General features: G+C 31.3%; 1 protein-coding gene and 1 pseudogene across 2 annotated transcripts; both read left to right on the top strand.

Moving 5' to 3' along the window:
* The first annotated feature begins 2,917 nt into the window (after positions 1 to 2,917).
* LOC146908964 (UDP-glycosyltransferase 74G1-like) lies at positions 2,918 to 5,973 on the top strand (annotated as a pseudogene). The gene is made up of 4 exons (XR_015017857.1): positions 2,918 to 3,404; positions 3,633 to 3,860; positions 4,951 to 5,011; positions 5,185 to 5,973. The product of XR_015017857.1 is annotated as a UDP-glycosyltransferase 74G1-like (transcript).
* On the top strand, positions 5,679 to 10,159 carry LOC146908963 (mogroside I-E synthase-like). The gene is made up of 2 exons (XM_085723853.1): positions 5,679 to 7,598; positions 9,379 to 10,159. The coding sequence occupies exons 1-2, from the start codon at positions 6,966 to 6,968 to the stop codon at positions 10,120 to 10,122; spliced, it is 1,377 nt and encodes a 458-aa protein (XP_085579979.1). The 5' UTR covers positions 5,679 to 6,965; the 3' UTR covers positions 10,123 to 10,159.
* The last annotated feature ends 1,550 nt before the right edge of the window (positions 10,160 to 11,709 follow it).

The raw sequence follows: 11,709 nt of genomic DNA, 5'->3' as shown, positions 1-11,709 counted from the left end.
TGTTAACCTTCCGGATTCCTAGAGAAAAAGGATCCTAGTAACTCAAAAATTTGTTATAGAGGTAAGTAAAGTCTGATCAATAATTGTTTTAAGCAGGAATCAAACTCGGATTCTTTCGAACAATTCGTCATAAAGGTCTCATTAACCACTTAAGTTCAATCACTTGGTTAAGGATTCAATTAGTAAGTATTGACATTGTAAAAACATTTTACACATGCATTCAATTAAATCACTTTTATAAGTTAGTTCCTAAAATATTTTAAAAGTTAGTGATATGATATTAATTTCTACGTGCTTACATTGTAAAATATTTTTACACATCGAAATTAATGTCATATCACTATAAATTGAAAAGAATTGTTTCAAAAGAATTAAAACCACGACAATTTAATTATTAAATAAAATAAAAGGCACAATATATTTTTATAGTAATAGGAATAGGAAGATATGACTCGGAGTAGTGTTACAGATTACTCCATCCGATTACATTTATAAATAACTTTTGCTTTTTTTAATTCATTAAATAATTAATATATCTGAAATATAATATAATCCAAATACTCCCTCCGTCTCGTAATAATTGTCTCTTTACCCATTTTTCTTTTTCTCAAAATAATTGTCACTTTAGAATACCAATGCAACATTTATTATTTTTTTCCATTATTATACTCTTATTTATTGAATTTCATCCAACTTAACTACTCCACCACTAACTACAATTAATAAGGGTGTTTTAGTAAATGATACTAATTTTACCATCAAAATCAACAAAACTAATCATTTCCTTAATAAGCGTGCATAAACCTTAAACGACTATTATTTAGAGACGGAGGGAGTACATCATTTATTTAATAATCTGAAAAAGCAAAGTTGTTTATAAATAAATATGACTAAAGGAAATACACTAGAACAAGTAGTGCACAGTTCAAACCACCAATAAAAATAGAGCGAGTAGTGCTGAGAGAGAAACCACAGTTTGTCAATAGTTACAGGGCACAGGTTTGCGATTAATGAAAGTTGTGCATGTTTTCTGTGTTTTTTTTGAGTTTTTGGTAAGAAAAAAAAGCCAAACTGCTGTTTTAGTTTTTTAGTTTTAAAAAAACAATTTTGAAATACAGTTTTATAAACTATCTTACCAAATAGGTTTTTTATTTTTCAATTTTTAGAAACTAAAAAACCATTTTTGAAAAGTAAATCAAACAAACCCTTGATCTACGCACATCAACTTGTCAACCAACCTATTATTTTTTGGTCAAGTATCCTAGTGGCTAGAGCTCACAAATCCATTTTGTTTAAGGTTTTGCTAACGAATATCACAAGAGCACTCTTTAAATATTATAAATTAAATAATTATTCTTTAAAAAAGTCAAAAAGTTGTTTTTTGAACAAACCAAAATGAGATTTAAATTACCACTTATGATTCATCTCGAAAAAGATGTGTAAAAGAGAATATCAAAAAATAATAGTTAAAATTTCAATACAATAAATACACTAATTTTTATAAAAAAAAAAAAACTTACCATTAAAAACCTTTAAAAAGTGTATTAGATCGTCGTTATCATTGTTCCCGTGAGCTTAACTCAGTTGGTAAGGACAATGCATAATATATGTGAGGTCCAGGTTCGAATCTCGACCACAAAAAAAAATCGTCGTTATCATTTTTCTTTTGTTTATAGTTCATTTAGGAGAGATTAGTAATGGTCTTGCTTGCTTTTTTTGAAAGGGACTTAGGGTGTACTGTTTGCCACGAGACCCACGTTATATTTTTTAGGAAGCCACGCGGACCACGTTTTTTAATTAATTTTTAAATGCAAGTCACATTTTATTTTATTTTTTGACAAAGCAAGTCACATTTTATTGGTTGGTAGTTGGTACAAAATACAAATCATTCTTTTATCATGATTGAGATCCTCTCCATTTATATAAATAAATAGAGATTGCAATTATGAAAGAGATACACATAAAAAATAGGTGGTAGGTCCTATCATTAAATATGTTCCACCATATTTTTAAGATTTTCGGTGTCTTTATCTTTTCAAATTGAAGAAATGAAGAAAATTGAAGAAATCAAGAAAAGTTTAAATGGAGATAATCTTAACTCCTTTTATCAATTCAACTAATAAAAGAAAGTTATAGAAATCGTTGCAAAAGAAGTACTCGTGAAAATGCGAATTGAGATCCTCTCCATTTATTAAAATAAATGAAATTTGCTATTATGAAAGAGATTAGACACAAAAAAAATAGGTGATGGGTCATATTATTAAATGGGTTACATCATCATTAATTATTTTCAATATTTTATGTGTCTTTATCTCTAAATGGAAGAAATGAAGATAGGATTAAATGGAAGATTTTACATCCTATTTACTGATGTTAAAAAGGAGTCAAGATGCTCTCCATTTCATCCATTTGGAGAGATAAAGACACAAAAAAAATCTTAAAAAAAAGTATAAAGTAATTAATGATGGTGGGACCTATTTAATTAAAGATTTTATGAACTTTTAACCATGTTAACTAACAAAAAAACAAATAATTGCAACCGGATGTTCCAATGCATACATAATTAATTCATCCTTAGATGTTGGATCGATAGGGAACATTTAATGTACCTCCGTCCCTATATCTAAGTATCCATTTGACTTTATTTTTGTCCCTAAATGTAAACCCCTTTTCAAATTACTAGATGCATTTATTTTTTTCATAAACATACCCCTAATTAATGCTACTAACTTGTTTTGAAATATGAATAGTCAAATTTACTACACATATAAACAAAGGATAATTTGGTAATATTAACACATAAAACAGACATATTAATTACACTGACAACTTTTCTTAAATGTGAAAAATGCAAAAGGGACTAGATTTCAAAGTTGTCGCATAAATGGACAGTGCCTCATAGTGACCATAAGTTCAACAGTTCAAATCCTCACCTTCTCACCCTACCATAAGAGAATTTGTGAAACAAATGGAGAACAAAACCATATCAACCAAGAATGTCCATTGTTTGGTGTTGCCATATCCAGCACATGGTCACACTAATCCAATGCTAGAATTCTTCAAGCTTTTACAACAACAAGGAGTCAAAGTAACACTTGTCACCACCCTTTCCAAGTACAAAAACATACCTAAATTGCCAAATAATTCCATTACAATTGAGACCATTTCTGATGGTTTTGACAAAGGTGAAGTTGCTGAAGCAAAAGATTTTAAATTTTATTTGAATAAATTTTGGCAAGTTGGTCCACAATCTCTTGCTGATCTTATTAACAACATTAATGCTAGATCAAACGACCATGTTGATTGTCTTATTTATGATTCATTCATGCCTTGGTGCTTAGATGTTGCAAAGGAATTTGGAATTGTTGGTGCTTCTTTTCTAACTCAAAATCTTGTTATGAATAGTACTCCCTCCGTCCCGGAATAACTGACCCATTTTCTAAAACAAGTGTCCCAAAATAACTGACTCATTTCAATTTTCAATACAACTTTCATCATTCCCAATACAATATAACACTAAATAATACTACTTTTATCATTTCCAATACAATATATTTCACTTTCCCCTTTATTTATACATTTTTCTTAATATGTGTGAAAAACAAAATTGTGTCAATTAAATTGGGACGGAGGTAGTATATACTATCATGTTCATTTGGGAAAGTTAAAACCTCCCTTTGTTGAGCAAGAGATTAATTACTCTTCCTGCACTTCCTCAACTACAACCTAGGGACATGCCTTCTTTCTACTTTACCTATGAACAAGATCCAACTTTTCTTGATTTGGGAGTGGCCCAGTTCTCTAATATTCAAAAAGCTGATTGGATCCTTGGCAATTCCTTCTATGAGCTTGAGAAAGAGGTAAGTAAGAATTTGAGATAAATTCACAATAAATAACGCACAAACACCAAACCACAACCATTTGATTTTCATGTTAAAATTTGGTTCTTGTCCCTAATGCTTCCTCTTTTTTCATCTTTTTATTAAGTTTTCCGGATCGTGTGGTTGTCGTTTTGGTTTTTGGTGTCAACTTAGAGCATCCACAATGAAGACATATATTTTTGGGTATTTAAATGGGTCTTACGTGTACATATCACTCATTTATAATTTTTTAATATGTATTCAATCCCTCCAACCAGATCTCACACAAATTTCTTAAATGGGGCTTACTAATTAACTATCAATAACTTTATATCATTACATTTTAATTTTTTAATATTAAAAAAGTATACGTCCCACTTAAGATTGGAGGACTTAAGTTAGACCCTGAATCTTATAAGACCCCAACAATTTTTCTCCCCAATGGGGGTACCTAATAGGTACCAAGTCTTCAATATTTAAGACTCTCTCTTGTGGATGCTCTTAGTAGAGATCACAAAGTGCTAACTTAGTTGGGATCACCCTCTTAATTTTGAACTCATTAACCATCAACCCTAAATGTAAATAACCTTAATTTTGAACTTCATTAATCATTATTGATTTTCATGTGTAACACATAACGTGTTCACACACATATAATGTATTAATTATAACGATTTGTATTTAAATATACACCTAAGCAGCATTGTGGTTAATCACATTCAAAATCATGATTAATTGTGTTCAAATAACTTACTCCCTCTGGTCACTATTATAAGCAAATTTTTACTTTTTAGATTCATTCAATAAATGATGTATGTGGTCTACAATATAGACCACATACATCATTTATTGAATGAATCTAAAAAGTAAAAATGTGCTTATAATAGTGATCGGAGGGAGTATTATATTCATTAATCATCAATTAAATGTAATTTATCATATATTTAAATTGTGCTAACCATCTAAAATGTTGTAGAAATTTGTGTAAAAATTTCATAACTAAAGAAAACTTAAACATTTACCAATTGAATCACCACTTGTGTGTTGCTTTTGTAAAGATTAGTCATTAATGACTCTAAATGTTTTTCAGGTGGCTGATTGGACAATGAAGATTTGGTCCAACTTTAGGACCATAGGGCCTTGCCTACCAAATACATTTTTAAATGGGTCATGTTAACTTGTGCCCTGAGGGCACATGTTAAGGAACCCAAAAAAAACAACTTTGCATTGAAAAACATGATATTTTAACTTTTTAAAAGTTGACTACACGACTTTTGAGGAGTATATTTCTATAAAGAACTCCTTAACATGTGCCCTAGATGACACAAGTTAACATTTGCCTTTTTAAATAAGCAAATTAAAGATGATGAAGATTATGGTGTTGCACAATTAAAAAGTGATGAATGTTTAAAATGGCTAAATAATAAGCCAAAAAGGTTTGTTGTTTATGTTTCATTTGGGAGTATGTCAAGAGTCAAAGAGAAACAAATAGAGGAAGCAGCATATTGTTTGAAAGATTGTGGAAGTTATTTTTTATGGGTAGTGAGAGCCTCTGAAGAGACTAAGCTCCCAAAAGACTTTGGAAAAAAATCAGAGAATGGCTTAGTTGTGACATGGTGCTCCCAATTAGAGGTTCTAGCACATGAATCTATAGGGTGTTTTGTAACACATTGTGGTTGGAATTCCACATTGAAAGCTTTGAGTATAGGAGTCCCAATTGTTGCAATGCCACTTGATTCAGACCAAGGCATTGATGCAAAGTTTGTTGTAGATGTTTGGAAAGTGGGAATTCGACCTTTAGTTGATGAGAAACAAATAGTGAGAAAAGATACATTGAAGGATTGTATATGTGAAATAATGGAGATGAGTGAAAAAGGCAAAGAGATTATGAATAATGTCATGCAATGGATGACTTTGGCTGCAAGAGCTGTTGGTAAAGATGGAAGTTCTAATGAAAATATGATAGAATTTGTGAATAGCTTGTTCCAAGTTCCAACCACAAATTAGTTCTTGATCAGCTGGACATTTCTTATTTTAGATGAGTTGACAAGTCATCATGTTTCAGTATTTTGTAATGATTTTCAAAAATAAAATACCTCGTTTTAATTTTTTTTATAAGTTAGTACTTTAAATTAAATAACAATATTTTTCTGTATACATGCTGCAACATCAAAGATATGATCGCCCTTTAAAAAAAAAGATATGATCGTGGACGTTCAATATTTTGAGGTGCAGGTTCGAACCTGCAAAACTCATTTCTCAACACTTTACGTGAGATTTAATAAGTGTTGTCACGTCAAATGATCCAAATATGAGATGATGAATCAAAATTCACGGAAAGGAAAAAAAAAAGTAAAATAGAGTGACTAAAAAATCAATTTTTAAAATAGAGAGATCAAAACATCATTTTTTTTTAACTAGGGGATCAAAAATACATATAAATTTATTCTTAAATAAGTTTCAAAGTCAGATAATGATTTTTGTTAGTTCATTTAGTAGAATAAACTCACATAAAGGTGGTATATTTAAACTCACGTATGAAAACTGAGATGAATGAAATATTGTTTTTTTTAACAAAAAAAGATGAAAAAATATATAAAAACTTTGTTTATAATTTTTTGAGTTAACAAGTCAACTTGGTTTCATTTTTTAATCTGCAAATTTGTTTATAAAAATAAAATGAATATGCAAAAAAACTGAATTCACTGATGAGCTGATTTGAAATTGATACATGGAATCAAATTGATACCTAGAATAATGAATTATAAAATTCTTCTCTAAATTGTTCGGAGTAATATTTAAAGTAAATATTATTGTCTGCAGTATTAAACATATGTATCCATCTTAAATTTCTCCATCCATGACATTGTGACATTAACCCTTGGGATATCCTTATTACAAGAATCCAATTGTGGTCGGCCTTGAAAATATTTAAGTTATTTAAATATTAATTAACTAGTTTACTACTTGTCACGTAATCTTTGTCGCACATGAATTCTCCTTCCTTAGTTGTGATCAATAAATTGATTCATTTTCTCCCTAAAAAGTAAGGGCGATCCCCTCTTGTAAACATCACACAAGAGTAAATTTCATTGAAAATTTGAAATGGAGAACAAAGTGCATTGTTTGGTCTTATCATTTCCAGCTCAAGGTCACATTAATCCCATGCTACAATTCTCCAAGGTTTTACAGCAAGAAGGAATAGAAGTAACACTAGTCACAACCCTTTTCTTTGGCAAAAAATTGCACAACCTACCACCTTCCGTCACACTCGAAACCATCTCCGACGGATTTGACAACGGCGGGATCGGGGAAGCAAAGAGTTTTAAGCAATATTTGGATCATTTTGCGCAAGTAGGACCACAAAATCTTGAAAAACTTATTGACAAACTTGGTAGAACAACTTACCCTATTGATTGTGTTATTTATGATGCATTCTTTCCTTGGGTTCTTGATGTTGCTAAGAGACTTGGAATTTTTGGGGTATCTTTCCTCACTCAAAATGTTGGTGTAAATAGTATTTACTACCATGTTCTTGTGGGAAAATTGAGAGTTCCCCTTGATGTGCAAGAGATTTCACTACCGGTGCTTCCTCAACTACAACATAGGGACATGCCTTCTTTTGTATTAACTTACGAAAAAGATCCAACGTTTCTTGAGCTAGCAGTGGGTCAGTTTTCTAACATTTGTAAAGCTGATTGGATCCTTTGCAATTCCTTCCATGAGCTACACGAAGAGGTAAACATCTTAAATAATCTCTCATTTTTCCTCTCTACAAATTTCATGTTACAACTTTTTATATTAAAAAAAAATAAAAATCGTAAAGCTAAATTACACATTCGATCATTTAACTTGTTTTGTGGTTTTACTTTGATCGCTTAACTATTTTTTACTTCGTTGTAGTCCTTGAACTTTTGTTAGTCATATTAGTCAGTTATATGTTGGTTTTTAGGCTAAAGCATCAACTTCAACCTATGTGCAACACAATTTTCGTTAAAAATAAAGAAGGAAAAAAAAAATCATGTTAACTGATAAAGAACAACTGATGTTAACGACATAATTTGAATTAATCAATGTAATGTTTATGAATCCAATTCTATATGAATTATGATGTTTTTATGACTCTAAAATGAGTTAACATGAGTTGTTTATAGAAAGAAAAAAAATAGTAGTCAAATGGTTGTACCAAGATTGATATTTAGAACCATTTGATGACAACTTTTATAAAAATATTCTTTTTCTCTTTTTTTATTGGTCAAAAACAATAAAGAGAAAAAAAAAGTGTGAATATAAATGGTTGTACAACTTCCCTAATCTATAAGGTGTTTCAAATGAGAGACTATTTTAACTACTATTTTTTTCTTTCTATAAATCATTATTTATAACAATATACAAACACACAAAAAAATTGTCTAAAATCAATCTTTAAATTATTAAATATCAATTTTTTTTATAATTTGTAACAAACATACTGCATGACACATAAGTTTAGTTCTTTTTACCAACACATAAATTAACTTGTATTTATGTCTTTCATTTATATTAAAACTACTCTTTTTTTTTAAGAAGCAAACAAACAATTGTATTAAAAATAAGATTCTATCAAGCACAAGTCGGGCTTAAAAGAGTTCCGAAATTACACATAGAAGATTAAAGAATATAAGTCGAAATAGCAACATTACAAGGTGGTAATACCAATACAAACGGATGAGTTAGACCGCCAAAAATTAAAATAAAAAAAAAAAAGATTTATAAGCCTTCCAAATAGCTTAAATACATGCCAACTAGCGTCAATTGTATGGGTTACATTGTTCTTTTGATTTTGCATTTCAATAAATATCTTGCACAAGTGCAAAACCGGGTTAGTGACTCAAAATGAATAAACCATGATTTGCTCTTTGAACTGTCACATTTTCTCCAATTTGGTTCCTTAGCTATTTGAAATATACTAAATAGTCTTTAAACTATTATTAATTCATCAAGTTAGTCCCTCAAATCTTGGAAAAAAGAGAATGAATGTTGGCTGAGAGACTATTTTGATAGATTAATAGTTTAGGCATTACTTAGTATATTTCTACAGTTGACGAACCGTATTGTTGAGAATGTGATAGTTCAAGGAGCAGTGGCGATTCCACCCCCCAGCTAGCCTGGGCTAGTGCCCAGGCTCAGCTCCAACTTTCCTTTGTAGCCAGCCCAGCCATTACTACAACTTTGAGCTTTTCCTGCGGATTTTTGGGCTAATTTCCTGCAGATTTTGCCAGCCCAGCCATTTCCTGCAGATTTTGCCAAGGATTTAGGTTCCCAGGTGAGGTAATACTAGGATTTTAGGATCCGCAGGAAAGATATATCCGCAGGAAATGTGAAATTATCAGCAGGAAATGTGAAATTATCTGCAGAATATGTGAAATTATTCGCATGAAGAAAGTAACGTATTTTTAGCCCAGGCTCTGTAAATTTTTTGGCTTCGCCACTGTCAAGGAGCAAATTGATATGTTATTCAACTCAAAATTTCTTGTAGGGAGCTGATTGGTCAATGAAGATTTGGCCTAACTTCAGAACCATAGGGCCTTCCATACCATCCAAGTTCTTAGACAAGCGAATTAAAAATGATGAAGATTATGGTGCAACACAATTCCAAAGTGAAGAATGCATGGAATGGCTAAATGATAAGCCAAAAGGATCAGTTGTTTATGTTTCTTTTGGTAGTTTGGCATCACTCAATGAGGAGCAATTAGAGGAAGTAGCTTGTGCTTTAACAGATTGTGGAAGTTACTTCTTATGGGTTGTTAAACCCTCTGAAGAGCCCAAACTTCGAAAAGACTTCGAAAAAAAGTCACAAAAAGGGTTTGTTGTGACATGGTGCTCTCAATTAAAAGTTCTAGCACATGAATCTATAGGGTGCTTTGTAACACATTGTGGTTGGAATTCCACATTGGAAGCTATTAGCTTAGGAGTTCCAATTGTTGCAATGCCACAATGGTCAGATCAATCTACCAATGCAAAGTTTATTGAAGATGTTTGGAAAATTGGAATTAGGGCTCCAATTGATGAGAAACAAATTGTGAGAAGAGATGGAATGAAGAAATGTCTATTGGAAATAATGGACAGTGAGAAAGGGAAAACTATCAAGAGCAATGCCATGAAATTGAAGGCTTTGGCAACAAATGCTGTTGGTGTTGGGGGAAGTACTAATAAAAATATTACTGAATTTGTGAATAGTTTGTTTCATTTTGCAAGCTACAAGCAGACAATCACAAATTAATTCTTGATCAATTGAATATTTCTTTGTTGTTAACACATGCATGGTTGTGGGCACTATAATTGTTATGTAAACTACTCCCTCCGGTCCTAAATATAAGCAAATTTAACTTTTTAGGTTCATTCAATTAATGATGTATGTGGTTCATATTATGGACTACATACATCATTAATTGAATGAATCTAAAAAGTCAAATTTGCTTATATTTAGGACCGGAGGGAGTATATATATATATATATATATTGGGAAATGTTAATGAGTGCCTTCGGGGCACTCTTTAAGCACTTTAATTAGTAAGTTCTTTATGAAAAGTTGTGTATTGAGTGCATTGGAAATTGTAATAGTTGACTTTTTAAAAGAATAATTGTTAAATTTGGTATGCTTAAAGAGTGCCTCGGGAGCACTCGTTAACAAGACCCATATATTTTTTGTGGTTACAACTATATCTTTTTATTTAACATTAAGCTTGTAGGCATGAAAATAAACATAAGTTTATTATTATTTATTGGCACTTCCAAATTTTTTAGGAATGTCAAAATATTTGTCAAACACTTTAAAAAAAAAAATCCAAATCAAATTTTCATATTTTCATTTTTCGAGTAAGTTATTCATGAGAATAATATATGTGTCACCGAAACAAATGTCCCCTAAAGTTTTTAACTCTGAGGGTGCAAGTAGTGGGATAATAACCATGAACTTTGGTGACAATATTATGAAATCAAGATCAAAGAGAATTGAGAGAGAAAATTCATATATTGAATCAATGACATGAGAAAATGAAGTTGGTTATTAGATAGCTATTTATAAGTAGCTTACAACTAGTTAACTTATAATCCAAGTAAACTTTTTTAACTAACTAAACTAATTGTAAAATTGTGTTCTATTAACTTTATGAACCGTCATTGTGACTTGCTAGTTGATATAGCCGGTAGAAGATGCATTTAGGCATGGCAATGGGGCGGGGTGGGGACGGGTTTTACCTTCCCCGTCCTCATACCCGATTTGAATATACTTACCTGTTACCCTACCCATACCCGATGGGGATGAGAAATTTAATCTCATTCCCGTCCCCGACGGGTTCGGGTATCCCCGCCCTGTCCCCGTCCCCGCATTGAATAATTTTTTTTAATAAAAAATAGAAGTTTTTTTTCATCCCCAAGAGCAACGTTGTAATATATTATCCAACAATACGCTCACTTTAACATTTGTTAGACAGATTGATTTAGTTGATCCTTTAAATATCAATGGTAGTTTTTATTAAAATGACAATTATCAAACAAAATAACATGACATGTCATCATAAAGTAATTTTTTACATTTGGGACGGGTTTGAGTATGGGTTCGGGGTGGGTACCTATATACCCATTACCCGTCTCATACCCGTGTTTTGAAATCGGGTAAAATACATACCCATACCCAAACCTAGTCAAAACGGGGAAAACCCGTCAAATTTGGTTTGGTTCGAGCGGGTTACTGCGGGTATGGGTTTTGTTGCCATGCCTAGATGCATTGGTGGTGATGTATCAATGTGATCCTCTATAATAAATAGCTATAAGAAATTGTGATCCTCTAATAGACATTGTTATGAAA

This window comes from Medicago sativa, chromosome 7 (assembly GCF_051527215.1).
Source record: "Medicago sativa cultivar Bolivia chromosome 7, Bolivia_mono, whole genome shotgun sequence".
In the NCBI taxonomy this organism is placed as follows: Eukaryota; Viridiplantae; Streptophyta; class Magnoliopsida; order Fabales; family Fabaceae; genus Medicago; species Medicago sativa.
This window is presented reverse-complemented; position numbering and strand designations above follow the sequence as displayed.

Coding starts and splice junctions, on each gene's coding strand:
- LOC146908963 (XM_085723853.1), top strand. CDS start 6,966: ATGGAGAACAAAGTGCATTGTTTGGTCTTATCATTTCCAGCTCAAGGT. Junction 7,599..9,378: donor TCCATGAGCTACACGAAGAG/GTAAACATCTTA, acceptor AATTTCTTGTAG/GGAGCTGATTGGTCAATGAA.